The 24068-nt window shown below is 35.1% G+C and overlaps 2 protein-coding genes across 2 annotated transcripts; one reads left to right on the forward strand and one right to left on the reverse strand.

Annotated features, from left to right (window-relative positions):
- The first annotated feature begins 2402 nt into the window (after positions 1-2402).
- LOC140012993 (deSI-like protein At4g17486) lies at positions 2403-5439 on the forward strand. Its single transcript, XM_072061839.1, has 3 exons — positions 2403-2906; positions 3818-4105; positions 4897-5439. The coding sequence occupies exons 1-3, from the start codon at positions 2759-2761 to the stop codon at positions 5115-5117; spliced, it is 657 nt and encodes a 218-aa protein (XP_071917940.1). The 5' UTR covers positions 2403-2758; the 3' UTR covers positions 5118-5439.
- Positions 5440-11057: 5618 nt separating this feature from the next.
- Positions 11058-12317, reverse strand: LOC113707027 (uncharacterized). The gene has a single exon (XM_027229182.1). It carries the CDS (start codon positions 12315-12317, stop codon positions 11058-11060), a length of 1260 nt encoding a protein of 419 aa, XP_027084983.1.
- Between the last annotated feature and the right edge of the window lie 11751 nt (positions 12318-24068).

A 24068-nucleotide genomic window follows, 5' to 3' on the forward strand; every position in this document is an offset into this window, starting at 1 on the left:
GTTGTAAACATAACTCTATTGGCATTACTAGTTCTAATGATGTAATGATAATGAAACTATATAGAGTTATTGACATAACTCTATTGTAGTAATTGTTAACTTGTATCTATTGGACCTACGTGATCTGAAGTCTTTGGCATAAGTAATTTACATATTTTATTCTATAGTTTTCATGCAAACGACCAAATTTCCATCAACTTACTTAATTCACATTTGTTTAAAGAAAGGGCATATCTGTAAATTAACTTGTTTGAGTACCTTTTCTTTCATTTGTCTTCAACTCCCAAATAAAAAAAAAATCACTTGCCTTATTTTTTTTCTTAAAACTCCCAAACAACTTAGACAAAAACTCGGATTCTTTCTCATCATTTCCTTTCTTTTCTAACTTATCATTTCTCTTCTTTTCTTTTCTATTCTAAACTCCCAAACTAGCTAAAGGAGGAAAGAAACGAATAAGGAGGTAAATGATATAGTATTTTTTTTCAAGTTACAATTTTATCCAAAGGAGAAAAAAGAAGTAGTTGGACGATGAATTTAATACCGCTAACCTTTTACCACTAACAAGTACTAGTGTACTGCTAATTTACAACTATAATTTCTATTCTCATCTCATATGCCAGGCATGCTACTATAGTTAGGGTTGAAAACAAGGTTCGGTGCCTAAACACTTGTTGGTCTAATCAGACTCATATACCGCTAGTCCCTTATACAATCTCTTTAATCTTTCTCTCCTTATAAATTATTGAATTTTGGCTCAGTGGCTACCAAAAAGGGGACTAAAGCTGTGTTTGATAAAAGTAAAATCTGAAATACGAATCCATTAAGTTATTAAATTGTTAATTATTAAATCTAATATATTTGAGTGTGTATCACATTCAGTGATAAGTGAATAGTTTAGTTTATCACTTAATTTTGGAAACAAATTTTGCCTAGAAAATATAGTGCTACTTAATTAATTTAAATGTTCAATTTTTGGTTATCAACGCTTTTGAACATGTTAAAATATGAATCCATTAAATTTAAATGTTGAGTTGGGTTATCAAACAGAGTCTAAGTCTCTCTTTGAACTGTAAGTCGAGAGTTCGAACTTTACTTGTAGTGAAAGTCTGGATACTTGCTAGTTACTTATCCAACCTCTTTAGACTTGAATGTTATCATTGCGGCAAAAAAAAAAGAAAAAAAAACAAGGTTTAATGAGTTGGACACCTCTTTAGGCTTCCGCTCCTTGTAGAATATGATAGGTTAGTTTATAAGAATATTATCATTGCGGCAAAAAAAAAGAAACAAGGTTCAATGAGTTGGATAGAAGTATGTTTATAATTAGTTTGAAGATTAAAAGAAATGTTTAAACTTGACTTGTGTTTGATAATTTTTTGAAAGAAATTGATCAAATTTGGATTGAAATTTGTGATATATGTTCACCAGAAGTTTGGCTTGACTTTTCTTAGTACTGATGTCAAGCACATATAATCAAAATTTGGATTGGTTTGGTTTGAAATTTCATATATTATTATATAGAATTTTTCACCCTAATTTGTTATTTTTCCTTAATTTTTGCTCTCTAATATTCAAAAAATATATTATGATAAATTAGGATGTGATTAAAGTAAATTATACTTATTCAAGAAATCTATTATGACGAATTACGGATATGATTAAAATTAATTATACCTATTCAAGAGATAAGAATGTTATATGTTTGTTATTTTATAAGATAAACAATATACGAGAAGGAAAGAAATGAATTTAAGGAAAGAAATATTAGATATATTCTTATGAAATTTACTTGTTTTATATGTTCCTGAACATGTCGAGTCGGATAACGTAAAAATCGTGATTGGTTTGTTAATATTTTCAATCTTGAAATTATGTTTGAATTTGGATTGATATCTAAACAAATAAGTTTGAATGAATCTGATTCGAGTCGAGTAATACTTCCTTCCTTTATTTATTTATTATTTAAAATTCCTTGTACGTGAAGATCGTTATTGGTTTATTAATATTTTCGAACTTGAAATTATGTTTGGGTTTGAATTGATATCTAAACAAACAAAATTGAACAAGTTTGGTTCGAACCTATTTTCGAACTTAATATTATGTTTCGATTTGAATTGGTACCTACACAAATAAGGGATTTGTTTGGATATCCCATTTTTCTAAATAATATTTTCACTTATATCATAAACATATTTTTTAATCAATTTTTTATATTTTCAATCACTTTTTTATCTTACGTACATTGCATCACAAAAAGTATCACGTTAATTATTCCAAATAAAATTTTAAACAACACTCTGTCCAAAACCCAAGGTTGATCGAGGTTGGTTCGAACCAGTTCAAGTCTAATAATATCTCCTGCCCTTTATTTATTTATTAGTTATTTAAAATTCCTTGTACTGCATAATTTCATTCCCACTCCCGGCCCACTTATAGATTTACAACCCCTTCCTTCTTTTACAATCCCAATAAATCTGCTCCCACTTTCCTAATTCCTAGGGATTCCTATTTCTGTAATTCATTCCTTTCTGCTGCCTACTATAGTTGTTGTACTAGCATTCAGAGGAAATAGGACGACGGCTGCTGCTACCCACCATTTTTGTTTTGCGGTGGCCGGGATGGGGGGTGGTGCTGCTGGGAGGAGTACTGGGTAGTGGGGTTGATTTTCCTGGCGATCAATCTTATTATTGGGAAAAGGGTAAAAAAGGGAAGAGAAAGACGGAGAGGAAGCGACCGGTGTCTCATCAGAATTAGAAGAAGAATGTTGTGTAGCATGATAGTGTTATCAGGGAAGAAGAGGAAGAAGGGTGCTACTACAGCCCCCGTTTACCTCAATGTATACGATCTCACCGCTATGAATGGCTACGCTTACTGGCTCGGCCTCGGCGTCTACCACTCCGGTGTTCAAGGTTCCCCCCTTTATCTCTCCTTCCTTTTTTTTTTTTTATCTGGATAACGGATCTAACACTTACCTTTCTTCTTCTCCCCTTTTGCTCTTTTCTTCCACTTCTACTACTACTACTATTTGTTTTGCATTTTGGGTTCTTTTTTTCAGTTTTGTTTTTTGTTTGATTTGCTTAAATTACTCAAACTACGAACCGATTCAAGAGGGGAAAAAGTTGGTGCCTTCTTGTGATGTTTCAACATGTAAACTAACCTAAAATTTTGTTGCGGAATTATTTGGTTGCTTCGTCTTACGCTTCGTATTCCATCTAAAACTGCTTCCTTTTTATCCCTTGTCATTATAAGCAAAGTTGCGAATGGGCTGGCTGTCTTACAATTAGCATTGCTTGCTATCTACTTGGTGTCACTGAAAAAAGGCAGCGTTTGTTTTCTTGAAATTTTACCAAACACAAGTCCTAGTGCTAGTGGATTTTTAACCCCAACCTTCCATTGAGTTTTAGCTGCTGACAATAACATTCAGCGAATTTGCCACTAATAGCAATTCTCACAACATGTCAAGAAAGAAAGACAAGTAACTCAAATCTATATTTTCTTTTTCCAGCAATCTAAAACGTCACTCAAAATTTTCAAATTTCTACTCCCGTACAAAACCGGTGGGTACCATACATTTCTGGAAAAAGAGGAAGATGATATACATACATTTCTGGTGGAAAATTCGAATTAAATTAAGTAAATTTCTGGTAACATGCAATAGGAGGTTCTGTTTCCGATGACTTCCTGTCGCTTCTTCTTTTGATCTGTTATGCTACTTGAAGCCAATATTTTTCTTTTGGGATGAATTTCCCTCGACTGTTTGATTTTCTGTGTTTTTTTTAATATTTTTTTGATACATTCCTCAGTTTTTTCTTTGTTGCAGTTCATGGGGTGGAATATGCATTTGGTGCACATGAACATTCAACAACTGGGGTATTTGAAGTAGAACCCAAACAGTGCCCAGGGTTCACTTTCAGAAAATCGATCTTGATTGGTAGAACAGATTTGGGTCCTAAAGAAGTCCGTGCATTCATGGAGAAACTAGCAGAGGAGTATTCTGGCAACACATACAATCTCATTACCAAAAACTGCAATCATTTCTGTAATGATGTGTGCTTGCGCTTAACGAGGAAACCAATTCCTAGCTGGGTTAATCGGCTAGCACGACTTGGTAATAGCTTGCTCAGCATCTAGTTGTTTGCACAAGTTCTTGAACTTGTGAATAGATCCCCGTGTTTTGTCTCCTGGCAATAGCTATCTATCAATCTTTTTGTTCATTTACTTTGGTCTACTTGGACTGCTTATTCTTTTCGGTGCTGAAGATTTCTTTCAACAAGTGACAAAGCAACTTTATTTGCTGATTTCCAATTTTATCAACTATCCACGTTAATTCTATTATCAGAGTCTTTTTCTTTCTGATCATGATGAAGTCATTTTTAAAATAATTAGCTCTTGAAGATTAAACCCACACTTGACGCCACTAAGGCAGTGGCTATGAGGACACTGATCTTCTTTTTTTGTTTTTTTGGGATGTTGGTTGCTCTTTTGCCCTTGGAGTTGTGCTTTAGAAGAGAAGGGAAACTTGATTGGGGGTTCCTTTAATTTATATTTTGTGTCTCTTCCTACTGAACCAGAGTGTTGAAGATGTTATTGTGGCCAATGAAATACAACTGCTTGTGATGCACCTAAACTTCATGATTTATTGGTCCTGTGAGTGTAAGATTGCTGATGTTTTTAGGCCGTCTCATTGAACCCAGTTGTAATATGAGAAATTTTAAAAATGGAAATCCTTGTATAGATGTGGAACTGGTTGGATGTGACCATTTGATTTTTCTAATCTACTTGTCAATTGTGGTGTCAATGTTGATCTATAAAAAGTGTCAAAGTAGGATGAGTTGCATCATGACAAACATGTAATCTTGTGACTAGTTTGAATTTATTCGTCTGCTGATAATCTTGTAGGTTTTCTGTGTAACTGTGTTCTTCCAGCTGGCTTGAATGAGACAAAGGTCCGACATGTCAGAGCAGAAGACAGGGTGTATGAGAAGAAAAAGCTACGAAGCCATTCTAGTCGGTTTATATCTCCTTCTAATCCAACTCTGTTGTCATCCTGTCCTTCAAAATCTGCCAGAAGTGGTAGACAAAGAAGTCATCACCCTCCAGGTCCTCCATCTCCTCACTGACCCATTCACCTCCATGAGTTATGAGGCTCTTTGCGATGCTTTCTGTTTACATGATTTATGGTTCCCCTATTAAATTGTTGATATTCATGCAGAGTCTTTTAGACTCTGAAAAATCAGTTTGAAATCATAGTGGAAACAACTGCTACTTAGATGTTTGCGGTGTTTCTGTTTCTGTAAAGTGTTTTCAGTTTCGTGTTAAATAGGCAGTTTTTTTTGTCTATCAGTGTGATTTCTTACAGTTCATACGAGTGCTTTATTGGTTGTTGGGTTAGTATCATTATCGGCATATTACAAAGTTTACATTTGGATTTTGTTTGGAATATTATGCATTGTTTTGATTGTGGACGTTTTTTTTTTTTTTTTTTTTTTTTGTTTATCGTCACTTTTTAACTATACTATCCTAATCTAAGATGGACATGGGTTATTTATCAAGTTGAATGTAGACAGCAATGTAGGCTGTTACTTTACACATCTTTTGTTTTTTGCTTACTGGTTGTGTGGTAACTAGGTCGAGGTTGTACATGTCAGTTTCTTGGCGGTGCATTGGATACAATACCACCTGTAAAATTTTACGCTCTTGACATAGACTGGTGCAGGCCTTAATGGAAATGGGTAGAACCATTTTGACTCGTAACGTCGGGTCAAGGGACTTTTAATTGGCTAGAACCATTTTGACTACTCTTTTTCTTTTTCAGAAACGATAAACCTAATCTATCTTACACTAAAAGAAAGGGGGGTGGATTTAAGGAGGCTCAGAAATAAATCAGATGGGATTGAATCACCACCGGACCAGATGGATATACAAGATGGATATACAGTACATTTGTCTAAATTTTTTTTGGAAACAAGTCACTTAAATGTGATATTTTTGTTGGGAGACAATTATTGATCTCTTGCCTCCCACCTCACCAACTAGGTGGTGGCCACTGTGGTTCCATTTTGACTACTCACCTTGCGTGAAGGTCTCGTGTACGGCAGAAGTATACTAGAGATTTGCGTCTTTCCTTGCATTTTACGTGCTTTTGGGCTGAATGTGATCCGTGGGACTCCTACATTCATTAACTGTACTGGTGCCTACGCTGCGGCATACTCGGAGAAATTTGGGTTTGATATTTCCGAAGAAAGAAAGGCCAAAGCGGGTTATTATCACTTTATCCAGCCAAATAATATCACTACTATTAATTTATCTGCTAATATTATTTTTTTAGTCACTTCACTCTCATAGGTAATTTAATTTAGTATGTTAACAAATTTTAAACAAAAACACCTTTTTATTTATAATATTACTGTCGGTTGTTATTATGGCGGTACAATCGCTTTATTTTATAACATTTTCTGGACATTTTATCCCATTGTTAATTTAACCAGTACGTTCAAATTTTTTTTTAATGTATTTACTCTTTGTATATATAATTAAAAATAAAAAAAGTTGAAACAGTTATTCATTCATTTTTTTTCCTCAAGAGTTCCAAAAATATAAAAATAAAAGGATTTTTTATATTACTTTTTTCACACTTATTAATACCAGTGAAAGAAAAAGAGATAGAAGAGAAGGAGATAGGAAACTAGATTTTGCAAAGAAAGAAAATAAGGGAAAATCTAATAATATCGTATTACTTTAATGTCGTCAGGATTAGTATTGAAATTGGGTGATAAACAAAAAAGTAAAGCAATTTTAAAATAATAAAAATATTAAATTCTTTCTTATTTGTATTTTTTGAAAAAAAAAATTGAGCTCTCTCTCTCCCTCTCTCTCTAGCCCACGTTAAGTTTTCACTCAAAAAATTTGTATGCCCCCAGGACGCATTCTAGCTAGCGTGTTCCATAAATTAGGGCTTGGCACCTCAATTTTCTGAGAAGTTTTTTTCTTGCAAGTTTTTTAAACAACTTTAACTACAGAAATTACTAAAAAACACTCAAAAGTTCTTAAAATATATACCCCAATATATTCAAAAAAATTTCTTTCTTTCCTTTTTTCTTTTTCGACCCCTACCTCAACTCTCTCCCACCACCGCTACTACAGCCTCCCGTCCTTTTTTTCCTTCTTCTTTTATCCCCCCTTCTCTCTATCTTCCTCTTTCTTTCCTCCTCTCCTCGCCATCCTCCTTACCTCCTTCCCTGCCACCCTTCCCTTCCCTAAATCTTGATTAGGAGGTCGCTATAGAGATTGCCACCAGTGATTTAGGGGGAGGGTGGCGGGGTAAGAGAAATGGGGATGGAAGGTGCAGAGAAAGAAAGAAGGAGGACGAAGGGAAAAGAGGGAGGGAGAAAAGAAAAAAAAAGAAGAGGGGAGGTTGTTGGCCAGCGCTATGGGTGGTGTGGACCAGCCAATGTGGTGACGATATGATAGTGGTGAGGGAATGAGAAGAAAGGTGTGGGGAGAGAGAAAAAGAGAAGAAAGAAAGGAAAGAGAAAAAACGAAATACAATGAAAAGGAAAAAATAATTTTTAAAAATTTCTTCAAACCCTCAAACTCCAATTGTGCTTAGAAACAAAAAAGCAAATGTATCTCTATGGCAAACTATGACCAACTATTGCAAATTTTTAAAAAAATGAAATCCAAATGGAAAATTTTTATATCCTAGTGAATGGCAAACATACTAGCACAACCTTCATTCATTTCTGCTCTTCTTCTAGCCATCACCTATCAATTTCATTCTCTCTTCCCCTCTATCTCTATCACAGCTATCTTTTTCATCTCCATCTAATTTGACTATAAAATTTTCATCCGCTCTCTCAAGTTATTATTTTGGCAATTTCGAATCTTTAATATATGCAAACTAGAACAAAGATAAAACAAGAGGGGCTGACAGTACAGTAACAAGAAAAGTAGAGAAGAAGATAACAAATAGATACTACTATTAGTGGCGGGTTTATAGGCTAATTGCTTAGAATATATGTTAAAAAAAAAACATCGCACAAATGTATCTCTGACACACACCATTTCTCATTCTATACCTGCCGTGCTGATTGAGCACAGCCGCAGAACGAATTGTCAGAAACTCTGCAAAAATGTCAGTAGGTCAGCGGCTCACAATTTTTTTTTTTTAAATTAGCCTGTCCCCAGCCATGCCGTGCTGACTGGGCATGGCTGGGGACAGGCGGCAAAAAAAAAAAGGGCCAGCAAATGGGATGTATTTGGGAACATGAATTTTGTAGCAAAAGTGAAACGAAAGGCCATACAAATTCACTGCACTAGCTGCCCTCTTTCTTTCTTTCACTCTTTTGTTTGCTCTTTATTTCTTGGAAGAGATATCTAAACGATTTTATTGCACTAATCCTAATCAAAGATTTTGGTTTTATAACTTAAAGATTTTGCTATGGAGTCTTATAACACTTAAGTTAGGAAGATCAAATTTTCAAAGTGGAAATGGAAGATTATTATATTTTTCAAACTGCAAATTGGTATAATTCTATGTACAATGAAAATTCAATGCTTGCTCACATTTTTTGAAGAACAACATGTGTAAGATAATATATGAATATTTATATGTAAATTAAATGCAGTTTATACGCGACAAAATTCATGAATAAGAATCCATATATGTAAAATTAATATACATTTTTTTAATTTTTGCTAGTAATTAGATACATTTGTGACTAACTGGTATTCAAAGCTAAATTTTAATCGTGTCATTATTTTTCTTTTAATCTCTAGATCAACATGCAAAAAAAATAATATTCTTTTGTGAATATTTTGACATTCAATTTACATGAAACATTTGAACAGTGAAAAATAAATTAAAATTTTAACAAATTTTGGATTAATTAGATGGCAAAACTTAGTCAATTTTTCATGAAATTTTATGTATAATTAATATAAGTAATGAAATATATTATGAATAGTATTAATTTTTGAAAATAATTTTAAATTAATTTTATTCGAATGTAGAGGGGAGAAATTCTCTTCAATGCAATAGAGAGGAGTCTAATCCTTGGGTTTCCATGTGGTGCTGGCCTATGACCGCATACATTTCCATGTCTATAGACAAAAGAGAAAGTGCATTGATCAAAAAGCTCCCTCAAATGAGATTGAGTGGTGTTTGTTTGTAAGGAAAAGGTGAGCAAGTTTAACAAAGTTAGTTATTATTTAATTTGTGTAGGTTGGTTTTTTTCTTTGCATTTCCAACATTTTGTGACTATAAAACTTGAAAGATTACAAAGAAAAATAGTTAGCTAGACGCTAGATTTTAATTATTAGCACTTACTATCAACACGTTGGTGCCAACACCGTAGATGCTTTAACAGATACGACATGAGGATGAGCAGGTGGCTAGTCTTTGAAGCTTTTCTACTAAAGTTGTTCATGTCAGTACACACAATTTACATTAATCGAAGTTTGAAAGTAGGGACAATCTCAGGTGGGGAGTCCCAAAACAGGAAGTAGTAGGAAGGAACGAGGGATGTAGATTTTGTGCTTTTTGGGTAGTAGAAGTATTTGTTACAGTTACAGAGACGGGACGGTCAAACTAAAAAGATTAAAGTTCTGCTGCTAATGATGATATATTCCAGAAAGCAACACCTAATTTGAAAATGAAAACCAACCTAATACGCACATTTCCTTCAATTAATCACGGACAGAGTCTCAACCTAATCCTAAAACCAGACCCACGGTCACATGTCCAGTTGGATGAGTTGTCGGGAGGTTAGGAATCTCGTACCCAATACCGTCGACCATTTCAACCCTCAATCCAAACAGCTCATGCCAGACTAAGCCGATGCTCCTCACAACTAAATCACCCCATACAGCTAGTATTATTGTCTTCTTCTTCTTCCCTCAAAAAGAGCTCTCAAGTCCAAACAGCCAAATGCCTGTACTGCATTAGCATTTATGTCGTTGGTTTGTTACACAAAAGTGTAAAAAGTGTTTCTTTATCCTTTTTTTGGCACATAAAAAGTGACCAACTGACAATAATGTAAAGGTGACTGAGATATCAACACTTCATTTTGACGATATACTAACTTAATAGTGTGCAGAACTTAATAAATAGTAGCATATGTTGTTCATTAACGAATTACAACTTCGTGCGTTATGCATCATTCTGAAACAGTCGTACAAAAACCATTCCGGCCCATGTCCTGTTGCTGAGAGACCATCGTGTCAGGTTTGATCTATTGCATTCATAAAAATAAAAATCCGGCCACCACCATCCTCGGACACGGTGGACGGAGGCCACAACATATATAGTAGTTTGAATTCCATTTTTCATGATTTTTCATGAAAAAATTACTGTATCGATTTAATGTATGTGAGGGAAAAAAGTAATAGGAAGATGTGATCACGAAAAATGACGCAATTTTCCAGTAGAAAATGACAATCCAAACGGGGCGGGAAAGTGGGATCTTATCATCATCCATGAATTGAAACATGCAAGTAAATTAGATTATCGTGTCTTTTAGTAGCAGCAAATTAAATTAGCTGCTACCATCGCTAATTTTAAAAGGAAGAAAAAAAAAAAGAAAGAAACGCAGAATCAACGAACAAAGAACCAAGCATTTACGACAACAGCTTCTCTTTTCCCTGCCGGAGTTGCCCCATAAAATACAAAAAGTGCAGAAATTGACTGCGGATCACATCACGGACAGAGTTTAATGATATTCCAAAAACATATTAATTTAGACACGAGCTGTTGAGTAGCGAGTAACTAGTACATTAGTACATTAGTACTTGTTTGGGTCTAGCTATGTATGTATGTATGTATGTATGCGTCATGTGTGTTTTTCTGTAATACTCTACCATTAATTACTACAACACAACAACTATGATCCGATATATACTCCATTGGGTTGGGCTGGGATTAGTAAATAAATGATTGGTTAGTGAAAGAACAAATGAATTAGCTAGCGCCTAGCCTAGCCTAGCAGCAGCAGCAGCAGTAGTAGTAATTACCCAACATTAAAAGCTGAGGTGATGAAGACCGACCTCTTTTTTTCCAATTACTAATTCCAAGCATAGACCACAAGCGAAAAGCCACAAGGACCCCCCTTGAGCTCATTCTCTTCCACGCTCGCCCATTCCATCACGGAAGAAGTAGAATTCGAGGAGGAGGAGACAGAGGACAGAGACGACGAAGACCAGCTCCTTCCCGATCTCATCTTGAACCCCTTTTTCATCATCATCGTCGTCGTCGTCTTCTTCTTCTTCTTCGTCTCAAACCCAATTAAATTTAGACCCCCGCAGTCTTGTTGCAACGTCTTATTTTTCTCCACCTCATTCTTCTTCAAATTGCCGCTGTTGGTGAGGAAGTCGTAGTAGGAATAGTCATGATGATGATGAGCATCCTCCTCCTCCTCCTCCTCCGTAATTAAACCTCCCGGTTTTCTCTCAAATTTGAACATGAACAGAGCATAGCCATTCGTAAGCTCATGATCGTCGTCTTGGACGAATAACCAGTTGTACACGTCCCAAGACACCTGAACAGGGGGGATCCCATCGTCACCTTCAACCCTTTCGTTTCCTCTGAACTTCCACTTCAGATGCTTCACCTGCAGAACCCTTTTGTCGGCGATGCTAAAGCACAGCGTGGGGCCACCTTCACCCCCGATAGCCCTGTAATCAATCGATACATCTATTTCTTGTTCGCCCCCTCCAATATTAGCTCTGGTGGTGTAATATAATCTTTTCTTGTTGCCATAAACGTGCTCTCTTCTCAAAACCATTACTTGGTTTCTGATCTCGGCAGCCGCCGTCTCCTTAGGAGTTGGCCTAGCTCCTCCTCCGCCGCTGGCGATGCTCCTTGGGAGTTGGCATAGCGGTAGCAGCTCTTCCCCAACAAGGAGCGTCATTTCTCCCCCGATCAAAATTGCGACGTAATAACCGGATGCGGGGTCGGGTCTCGATCCGAATTTGGCCCGGGAAAGATCCCAGAACACCCGAGCAGTAGTAGAGCTAGTATTTGGAAGACCAACAAGTGTTTTGGATCCTCGTTTCTTCCAGAAGGTAAAGCGCGGATTGAATTGAAGGTGGAAGGAAGGGGACGGTGGAAAAGAAAGGTGGTGGTAGTCGAGGAGGAGGTAGATGTGGAGGGAACGAGTGCCGAATGGGCCTTTGGACCAGGTGAGGCCAAAGAGGCCTTGTTGAGTTTGATAGAGGGAGGTGGTGAGATCAGGATTGGCGGAAAGGACCGTCTTGGGGGCGGAGGCGGCGGTGGTACTGAAGCACGAAGGAAGGGAAAAAGAGCGGTGGCCGGGATGCGGCATTTTGAGAATTCCAGCTATAATGACTCTGGGTCTGGAGTGAGGTTTGGGAGATTGGTTGGATTTGCTTTTGTGAAATGTGACGATGGAAATTGCGGGTTTATGTATACTTAGTGATCCGCGCACCCTCGACGTGTACAGATGTGGAGTCCTGTGGACTTTGAAAAAACATATGTATGTATGTATGTATGTATATGATGCACTAAAAAAACATGAAAACGCGAAAGGATAAAAAAATAAATGCACAAAAGATGGAAGGTTTAATAAACGTACGAGTGAATCCCTCACTAGGAATAAGAAGGTGACTAATATTTTATTGATTGTCAGGAAAAAAATTTATAAAAAAAAATAAACAAATTATTCAGAGCTAACCAGGATCACAATGAAAATGTTAGAAGAATACTACAAACCCAAAAAAAATCCTTCGGAGAATCCAACTATCCTTCCTTCATATGATATGGGTGGAAGTCTACAACCACTTCTTTCTCCTTTCAATTTTTCTTACACGTGTATTATGACTATTTATTTATCAATGATGAAAGGAGAAATGCATTAGTATATCTATATATGTACTGTAGTTTAGTAGATGTACTGTAGTTTTGAAATGTTTTAAATACCATTAGACAAAAATACGGAGGTTTAGATAAGTATGAAAAAATAAAATCAACGCGACCGTATCAATGTCGGAAGAGAAAAATGTGGTATTAAGTTTTTAATTGCAGCTACATTGTGTCTATTTTTACCATTAACAATAAATGTAAAATAAGATGACGTACCTTTTAACACCAACACTCACTCACGTATTATATGTGCTAATGACTAATGATAAGGGTATGCTCGGTATGCGTGCAAACTTTGATCTTTTAAAAGTTTTTTGAATGGAATTTTAATTAATTTAGTGGTTACAATATATTTATGGGCGATTATGGGTAAACACCATAAGGTATGATTTAGTGATCGCGAGGATGAAATAAGAAATCCAAAAAATGACAAAAAACATTTACACCTAATCCAATATTCTCTCCTTATATACTTGTGCTTAAGGCATATGCGATGTGTGTGTAATTCAGAAACACTTTTTTGTGAGTTAATTTTACATAAAATTTTCAAGGCATGCACGAATGTGCGTGCAACTAATAAAATAAATTCGTGCCGAATTCTTGAGTATATTTGAAATCATTTTCAAGAGAATTAGTTTTATGTTCTAATAGTAAATATGTAGAAAGTTCACTAAAAGAAAACATATAAACAAATAATTATTTAGCAGTAATTCATAAGCATAATAATCGATAGTTGTTAATGAAAATTAAGGTTTATTAAATAAGTTGAAAAACAAAATAATAAGAAATACATATTAGTTAGTTGGAAGTAGGTAAACTATCAATGATAGTTTAAGAATAACGTAAAGTGACACGGAAAAATTTACACCAACCCTACCTTTCTCTTTTTATTAAGTATATTGACCGGTAATGATGCCACACTCAATGTGTGTTTAAAGATCATAGTTAGTTTGTAACATTTTTGGTACTTTACTTAGCAAGTAAATGACAAAATTTTAGTATAAAAATCATAATTAGTTCTCAACATCATCAACAGTTTACTTGGCGAGAAAAATGGCAATATTTGAGTATGTAAAAACAATTGGAAAAGTTGATAAATTAGGAGAGGAACGTCACTCCCATGAATTTAAGAATTTTTTAGGCTAGCCTGTTTGCTTGGGCTTTGTAGGGAAGAAACATTCATTAATCACTTCACTTAGCAAGAAAATGACAAAAATTTGAGTACGCAAAAAGAAAAGGAAAACTGAGAACTTGAGAACATAATTCACTTGCATAAATTCAATAGATTGAACTAAAGATTGTAAATTACCTTGACCTTTGATCTTGATCGAATCATCCCATGCTGACCATCCATCCCCCTTTGAATTGTTCGGTAAAAGTACAGAAAGTGACAGAAAAGATTTATACCATTCAATCTATGTACTCGGACTTTATTATTGTAGAGATATATGTGGAGATTGTTGTTGTCTGGAAACCATGGAAGTTACGCACGTACGTAACACTGCGTCGTCTACGTTTTCCAATTGGTTAAAGCATTTTCTTATAGGTTAAAGCAATACGGGTTTTCTCATCATTGGTCCTCTGATGTGAAGTGATGATGTGTTCTTTAGTTCCCTTATGTGGCAGTTATTAAATGGATTAGATATTCTGTTAATCAAAGAATTTATACTGCTTAATAATTCTTGCCAAATTTACCTTAAACACTAATTAAGATTTGACAGTAACAAATTCCTGAATTAATAACTTGAAACTAATTTGGGATACTTCCATCCTAACTCAAGTGCTAAATAGAGCCTCATACTTATTAAATGGATATATATATATATATGTTAATGAAATTTATAATGCTTAATTATTCTTGTACGTCTTATGTTGAAAACGCCCTATGTAGCCTCAATGAATATTTGAAAAAGTAAAATAAATTTCATTAAAATAACACTTAGGATTTTTTTAATGGGTACTCAAACACTCGTTAACACACCTATTGTTCAATTAATATATTATGTATATACACATACTAACAATTATTACTCTTTTCTACATTTATATTTTTTCTATTTAATTTTATCTACCTTCCTTTGTATTTATTTACTTTTTTTAATTAATCTTATATTTCAAAAAATATAACGCTATAGCACTTGTTCTACATATAAAGATCAAGATAATAATTATTGTACTATTTTAAATATTATTTAAAATAAATACTATAGCACTTGTGATGTGATGTAAAGAAAATAAAAAAGTAGTTAAAAATATTTTTTTAAAAAAATTGAAAAAACGTGTTTATAATACAATAAAAATAATAGTTAGAAAAAAAAAATAGGTACCCAAACAAACAAACAAACTCGTTGTCATTGGACATAGTGTTTGTGTATGGATAGACCATATCGACCCATTAGGCTTGGCAACGCAATCCGGTATTAGTTGAGATTGTGGTTTCTGGATAAATCTTGGTTTAGGTGGGAATTATAAGTACTAAGTAGGTAGGATTCACAAATTCACATCACACCCAGTTTATAAGTAGGTCCGTTATGGAAGGAAATGACCTGCTCTACGAAGAAGAGATAAGAGTTGCTAAGAATGACGGCTCAAATGAGAGATCGCCGTTGCCCTGAACCGGCTAGCTGGTCGCCGGCCAAAGTGGCAACAGTTAAGAGGACGAGGGCTCTGGAACAGGAGGCGGAGGGTTGGGGAGAGAGTTGAATGGGAACCCGTCGGGATGCATCAAGTGCAGAAGCGGCCGAGACAGATGTCAAACAGAAGCTGAATGACAAAAAATGGGCATCTCCAAAATGAAATATCTCAAGTTCAGTTGATTACGAAATAATACTCTATATTTTACTTGATTAAGGATCATTGAAATGTGCTTCATACATTGAATTACATATTTAGGATGAAGACGTCCATACCTAACTTGTTTAATTAATTTTTCCTTACCTTTCTCTTAATTAATCATGTTGTCATGAATGTCCTACTTGAGATATTTGCTGCGTCGTAGACATATTCAGCTTTGACTCCGCAAGAAAATGAAGGTTCAAAGATTCAGCAGCATAATTCAGCTTTTCATGACCGGCTAGGTATAGCATTCATCTTAGAAAAAAAACTTCACATACAGCATTTGATTAGTAGATTCAACATTCATGGCAACTTCACATCATGTTGTTTAATACAGCAGTTCGAATTTAGTAATACCAAAATGAACTGAGAGATAGCAAATAAGGTTTATGACGTCCTCCCAAAAGCTGAAGAAATTATAAATACTTACAAAGTTTAATAAACTAGAACGATCGCGAGTTCAAGAATAACAAGGAAGAAACTTTCGCATGTTACGTCCCAAGGGTTCATTATGACTTTTACTTGTACTGATTCAAAACTGATGCAAGACTTTCACAAGAAAGAAAGGGCGCAAATTTGAATAATTCAGTCAGAGTAGGCCTCAAGTCAAAATGTAAGACCTTTTACCGATGGTCAGCCGGTCAGAGATGCATTGGAATGCCATTTTTTAGGTTTTGGCATGGTTTGAAACTTTGAAGGTGGGACAAATTCTTTTCCTCAGAAGTATTCTTCAGGTCCAGGATCAGAAAAGGAGAAAAGTCTCTTGATCCTCGCCGTTAAAAAGGTACAAAGTAATAAGGGTCAACAGTCGTCCAACTAGTTTCACGATTGCCAATCGGCCATCAATGTTCAAGTCTAAACTCTCACGTCTGTACATACAACGGTGGCAGTTGGGACAGGCTTCCCATGAGTCGTCCATGCGTGTTGAAACTAGGAGTGTGAATTTACAATGCAAATTATGTTGACTCACCTAACCAAAATAATTATATATTTAAACTCGATTTTTAATGAGTGTTAAGCAAATAAATTTGATTTTTTTTTCAATCAAATAACAGTAAAATGTAGTTATTTCTTGTCAAACAACATGCGAAAAATTAGAAAAATAAGTGAAATTTTAAGTAACTCATAAATGGATAATTGGACATACATCCATACCCATTTATTAAATGAGTATGAATAATTAGTTTGATTCAATTATACTTATTGGCCAAATTATGACCCGCTTCCCAAAGCACCCATTTTGAAACTTGTAGTTGAAAGACTTTGAAGTCAAAGAATCTGATTGCAAAAAGATTTGAAGATAGGAATTTCAACAGACTGTTTTTTTAGTATAGGAAATAGGAGTTTTGTTTAAGTATCCTCAGCTGTTTCGTATACACATACATACATCAATACATACATTATTATCTTAAAGATACAACGTTACATATAATTTGTACCTCTGAAGTGTGGATTAGTTTTTCCGTTGACCTTCTGTCAGCCACAATGGGTTGCTCCTTGAACCGCTGTTCAACAGTCCAAGGTCCTTATTGAGCTTTCTACCTAAAAGGCCTAAACTTAACCATTGCCCAAATTGTAGAAGCCTAACCCTTGGCAATCCACAACCTTGATCATTAACGATTCAACAGTTCCTTGTTTTTTAAAAAATTGGACGAATTGTTTCAATATCTGTTGAGCGTAAAGTTGGGCTAATCCGGGTCCTTCAAAAAAAAAAAAATTTCTACGTTTCTACAGCCTAAATCCATACATGCTATAACTTTAAATACAAATAGTACAAATTATCAATTCTTGTGGTATAAGTCATTAATTTATTAAAGGTATGAATTTAGGGTGTAGGGTGTGAATTTAACCCATCCCTAAGTTAAAAATATTAATTAATAACTTATGACTTTTTAGATGTTTTTAACCAATTAATCTTTCCATATCTCACCTCTTCATCTTAACAGCCAGCTCTTTTTGATATGAGACCCTGGAAGTGACAAAGTTAACTACCATTAAACGTGGATAAATAACTACATATTTCTCTGGAGAGTTTAGAAGTTTTTGTTTTTTTTTTTTGTATATAAATATCATCATTCATTCATTAAATCTGCACTAATAGTAGAAATTACGACAACCATATATAGAGTCAAACAGAGCTAAAGAACGAGATACTACAAATTTAAAAAATCAAGAGAATATCACACCGTGAACCTTGAAAAATACATAAAAGATCAAAAAATGTTTATAATTCGATGATGATCTGTGTATGCTTCCAACTGCACTACTTGCATTATTTAGGTCCAAGTATGAATATAAGATCTGATGATGAGATAGATTTAAGGATCTCAATTTGATAATCAAATATGAGAAAAACTTAGATCAATAAAAGAAATGTAAAAACTAACAAAAATTTTATTGGGATTGAGAGAAGAAAACTCTCACCAAGAATTTCTAAGAGAGAAGAAAAGATAAGAAACTCTCATTATAAAACTTTTAGAGAGACTTCACAAAAATAAAGGAAAGAAGATATAGGAGAGAGAGAGAGGCCAAAAGACCCTCCTACGGAAGAAGATGTCTTATTTGGAAGGGAAGAAAAAAGTTAAAGAGAAGGAGGAGAGTCTAGGTTTAGTGATCTCCTTAGTGACCTTCTATATTTTAAATTACCACTTTTAGAACTCTCCCCTAACCTTACTTTGATTATGTAAAATTAAATTACCACGAGAATTGCCTATACAACTCTTTTTAGGGATACAAAAAATAAAAATCTTGATTACCAGTACAAGTTAAGTTAATATAGGGAAAAAATCGCGATGGTTCTCAAACTTTCAACTTTGCGCACTTTTAGTCCTCCAACTAATAGGTACGTAAATGTAGTTTTTCAATTAAAAAAAATTGTGTATTCCTAATCCATCCGTCTAATGTGGCTGTTAAGATGGACGGGAAAGACATTGTGTGTAGCATTTATATAGAAATTTTAAGAAAAAACATTTAGGATAGGCGTTAAAGGAGAGATTTTGGAATATTACATGTTGTACTACACTTGAGCACTTTAATGAGGCAATGGTAGATCTGAAGACGTATGACAAGGAAGCACACAACTGGGTGAAAAAGACACCTCGTCCTCGGTATTGGTACAAGGCATTTTTCCCAACTCATACCAAATGTGATATGCTGGTCAATAATCTTTGTGAATCTTTCAATGCTCATATCCTTGAAACTAGGGATCAACTTATAATTTCACTGCTGGAGGCTATCAGAGAATATATTATAGATAGGATTCAACAAATAAATGCAGCCATGGAGAAATGTAAAGGTCCTATTAGACCACTGCCCACCAAAATTGTTGATGAAAGGGTCAAGCATTCAATCCACTAGAATTCTATTTGGAATTCTGCTGTTGATTATCAAGTGAAAGGCCCAAGGGATTACCAATGTGCTGTAGACCTAAAGAAAAGGCAGTGTACATGCAAATTGTGGGCCGTAAGTAGAATTCCTTACTGTCATGTAATAGCAGCAATTCATAGGAATAATGGAAACCCTTTTAACGAACTTGAAGATTGCTACAGTAAAGATCTATTTCTGATGATATATTGTATTGTTCTCCAACCAATTAGTGGTGAAATTCTATGGTCCCCATCGATCATGCCTCTATTGGACCCATCACTCATAGTTGCTCAATCTGAGAGGCCAAAAAAGGCTTGAAGAAGAGACATCACAGAAGGAAAAAATCATGGCAGAAAATTGAGAAGAAAAATTGTTATACATTGTAGAAAGTGTAGGAAGGCATGTCACAAAGCAATTACATGCAAAGAAGGGTCCAATCAATCTAATCAAGTAGAACAGGGTACTGATGATGGTGTACATACTCCACAGGGTACATTGCCTTATAAAAGTCTAAAGTCCTCTGCGAGGCCATCTAAAAAGCAGACTCTAAGTGTTACACATGCAAATGAAGATTAAAATCTTACTTTTTTAAATTTGCTGCCTTTACAGGTTAGAAAAGGACCAGCAAAGGAAAAAAAGGAGGACTGTAAAGCAGTCATCTCCTCAAGTTTACGAGACCAATGAGCATCAACAGTCAGGATTTGAATTTGTACACCAATATGAGCATCAGAATGAGAACCAGCAACAACAAATAGATCAGCAAGACCGCCAATCATCATTCCAGCATGTCCTCAACACAGCAACTAGCTCCTAAGAGGCAGAAACGAAAAAGTTCTTCAAAACAGCCTTTAACAGATGCTGATAAAGGATTTATCAATTTTAACTATGCATATTTGAGCAAGCAACCTCCCTTCACTGCTGGGAATTGGAGGGAAAAATGGAGTGGCAGGAGCAGAGAAAGAGCTGGTAAATGAAGGGGAACTGGAGGTAAAAAAGGACAGAATGCAGTTTAAAAATCCAATACCCACTAAATTAGTCTATTTTTGCTAGACTCAGTAGCACTTTATTGAACGATGGGTAGATCGCTTTTGACTGGGAAACATCTTTTATAATTGTAAATAGACAACTTTTGACCAAGTAATTGATTTTTTATCCAACTGCTTAGCATTTTGTATAAATGGATTAGTTTTTTGTCTACTAAACGTTAAATGGTCAAGCTTGACTGTTGTATCCCTATTGACTGTTATGTTGGCTTTTATCCATTTGTAAATGAATAAATATAATAGGGCATTTTGTTAGTTATATATGTTTCTGTTATTTTTAGTATTCATTAAACTGTTCCCATTCTACTATCATCTTTATGTGGCTGCCAGCCTGCCACAACAATTACAAAGCTACACCGGTTCAGATTAAACTTTATTTCATTACTTCCATTCTTCCAAAAGTATAGAGTACAATTCAACTTCACATTCGTTAGCCTAGCTAACATTACAAAAGGCCAACACAATATGGCAGGATTGCAACACAATTTCTACATGAACACATAAATCAGATTACTCCATCATCATCTTGATGGATACAATTTTCACATGAACACATTTTTCATAGAGCTCCTTCAATTTGCAGCATTCCAAAAGTCCATCTTTCATCTCGATGCCAAACCACCACTAATAAGATTAAAACCTAAGAGAGTACCAGTAGCCTTACAAGACACTTCCTAATATGCTTTTGCCTCACCAATTCTTGTTCCATGTCCTTCACTTTCACCTTCAACTTTGCAGCTTTTGACTCAATTTGCTCAATAAATTTTGCAATACATTCCTTTGTTGCTCAGTTGCATTCATCCTTCTTAGAAGATTAGGTATCACCTCAATTGAAAGACTATACATTTCCCCATTGATCCAATCCCAAAACTTGCAACCCCCATCTGCGCATATTGCATATATCTCCTGCCAGGATTTCGAGATGTCCACGAAGTCACCATCTTTGTCGATTTACCTCAGGGGCATACAGGAAGAGTTGAAGTGTTTAATCTTTTCATTTTCGGCTCAATTGAGAGCTGAAAATCTACTGCTACCAGTCCTACAAGTTTCGGATGTCAATTGGAGCGAAGAAGGAGAAGAAGTAGATTTAAGGTAAGTCCCTCTGCTGTGCTCCAATACACGTGTCCATTTCAATAAACTACCTCACCGTTTTGGTAGCTTGATCCATTTGAGGTTTCTATGCATAAAAGACTGTGGAATGAAAGAGTTGCCTATCTCACAAATGTTATGTGAGTAGTCCGTAATGTGTTTTCCGTCCATCTTAACAGTCAAATTAGACGGATGGACTAAAAATACGCAATTTTTTTAATTGGAGGACTACATTTACACACCTATTAGTTGGAGGACTAAAAGTGTGCAAAGTTAAAAGTTTGAGAACCCCCGCGATTTTTTGCCCAGTTAATACATGTAGTTCACTTTAGGGAATTGTTGTAAAAAAAATAATTATAACAATAACTAAAAAAGCAGTTAAAAAGTGTGCAAGGGGAATGTTCCTAAAAATTAAAGTACTATTTTCTAACCAATTAATACTTGAAAACAAGTTTAGAGAAGTGTAAAAAAGTTTTTTTTTGGGCCAAGTGCTCAAATTATAATTTAATTCACTCAAGTGAAACAAGTTTGACGTCCTTTGTTCTCTCTCGCCCATTTTTTTGGCCAATGATGAATGTTTATGGAAAAAAAATTTTAACTTCTAAGTGTTTTTTTTTTTGTTTTTTAGGAAGTGGCAAGGAGAAAGTAGAGAATTAAACATAGGACCTCTGGTTTTCGATGTCTCAAGTTTAATCATTAGATTAAAGCCTAATTAGAAAAATTTTTTTAATCAGATTATATGCACCTATTAATCCGATTAAATGGCTGGGTGCTTAGAGTGGCAGTTTAAAATTGGATAGGATAGGATGGGGCATAGGAGCCTGATAATGATCATGTTGTTGAAAGGCTGAAGACCAACCTGAGAAGCCCAACTGATATTGGATCAGAGCACCAGCAGATTACCTTTCGGTACTCTAAAAAAAATACGGACGTTTGGGATCCGTATGCCCAACTAACTAAGCATCAGAATTCAGAGGCGAGCATAGACTTGGTTGTAGACTTAAGTAACACAAAAGAAAAGAAAATGTAGAATAGAGGTTAAGAAAAACTTTAGCCAAGTTATGAAACCAAACATTATTATTCCCTCGTAAATGCATGTCAAAGAAGTCTTGACAGGTGAGACTAAAGAATGGTTATCACTAGAAGAAAACCAATAATAAATCGATCACATCACATCGAGGAAAACACTTAGAAGAATAAATCTTGTATATTAATTCCAAATTTTTTACAATTCAAGAGTACGTACCAATTTATGGAACTAATACAACTATTAAATACGTAAGTGCTTATTCAAGACGCACTGGAGCATAATTCGCATTGTTATTGTTGAAGTATAGAAATCTAGCATAATTTAGCTAGCATCTTTAATTCTATAATGTATACATTTACTCTTTGCAAAAAAAAAAAAAAAACTTTCAATTTAATAAAATTAACACCCTTGACTCCTACGCGTGCATGATAATAATCAAATACTTTTTGGGCAAGGTACATAGTTGCGGCGCATGCAGAGGAAGAGCAAAGTAGAAAAAAAAAAGATGGGATCCAGAAGATGAAAGATTCTACACCTAGCGAACGAACTGCATGCCAATGCCTTAATTTATAAGCCCTAACTTCCCTTGCCATATATATATATATATGATGTGATAATGAGAGGATGAAAGCTGAACTCGTCTCCTCGATCTAAGGATAAATAAGATTACGCGACGGTGAAGGATGAGTACGACTTTCGATGAGATTAATATATAGTAGTACTCTAAATTAATAGTTATTGAATCTTAAGGAAACAAAAAAGAACTAAAACGTATGTTTATGTATATAATAAAAAATGTGACAGAAAATGGTACAGGGTGTGGGACAGAAGATCCATTGCGCTAAACTAATATATAAGTTAATTAGGAAGTTATCGATCAAAAGATACCCATTTAAATACAGTATACATTTTAGTGGCACTGATCAAGAAGAAAAGGAAATGGGAGGGATGATTGATGGGCAAATTCGGACATATAAACCCCACATGCAGATGCAGATGCAGATGCAGTGCTACAACGAGACACTGAAAGGGAGGGCTGTGGTGGGAGAGGCATATGAATGACTCAATTGACTCTCTTCAAGTTCAAACCATCCCTTTCGTCCGTGTTGATTTTCTCAACTTGAGGAGGTTCGGTTGCTAATATTTGCTAACATCGCTGATTTGAATTGATGCTAGCTCTAGCTACTGCCTCATGTTGTTACGCTAAAACTCCTCTTATCATTTAACAGACAATCCACAATACACTCTCTGAACGCCATACTAGATGATTGATTGCATCTTTAATCTCTCCTTCATATTCATGGTTTTTGCTATTTCCATTTCCACCCCATTCTTTTTTTTTTTTTGTTTTTGTCTTTGCCCCCAAGAAGAAGAAGAAGAAGAAGATATTATTGAAAGCATATTGGCTTTTCGTTCAAAGACTAGGCCACCAACCAAACAACCTTTTTCCTGCCTTTCTAGGCCTACATAATATTAACTCCTCCATGCTTTCATTTGGAATTTTGCATGACACCACCACTCCTAAGTCCTATCTAGATGAGATCCACCACATCCAATTTCAAAAGAGATCCAGCGAGCATTCATGAGATGCACATACATATGCAAACATGCTCTGCTCTAGGTGGCGCAATCCTGAAAAGATTGAATTGAGTCCATTACCATACATATCAAATGATTGCCTTTTCCTCCCAACATTTTGATTATTGTGTACGCCATTACCATCATTGGTTTTGACCACTTTTCTTGCCACGAAGCAACACCGCCTTAATTACTTTGACTCCTTCCCGATACATACAGAATCTAATTCTCTCTCTGATGAGGCCTTTCTCTC

Source organism: Coffea arabica, chromosome 8e (assembly GCF_036785885.1).
Source record: "Coffea arabica cultivar ET-39 chromosome 8e, Coffea Arabica ET-39 HiFi, whole genome shotgun sequence".
NCBI lineage: Eukaryota > Viridiplantae > Streptophyta > Magnoliopsida > Gentianales > Rubiaceae > Coffea > Coffea arabica.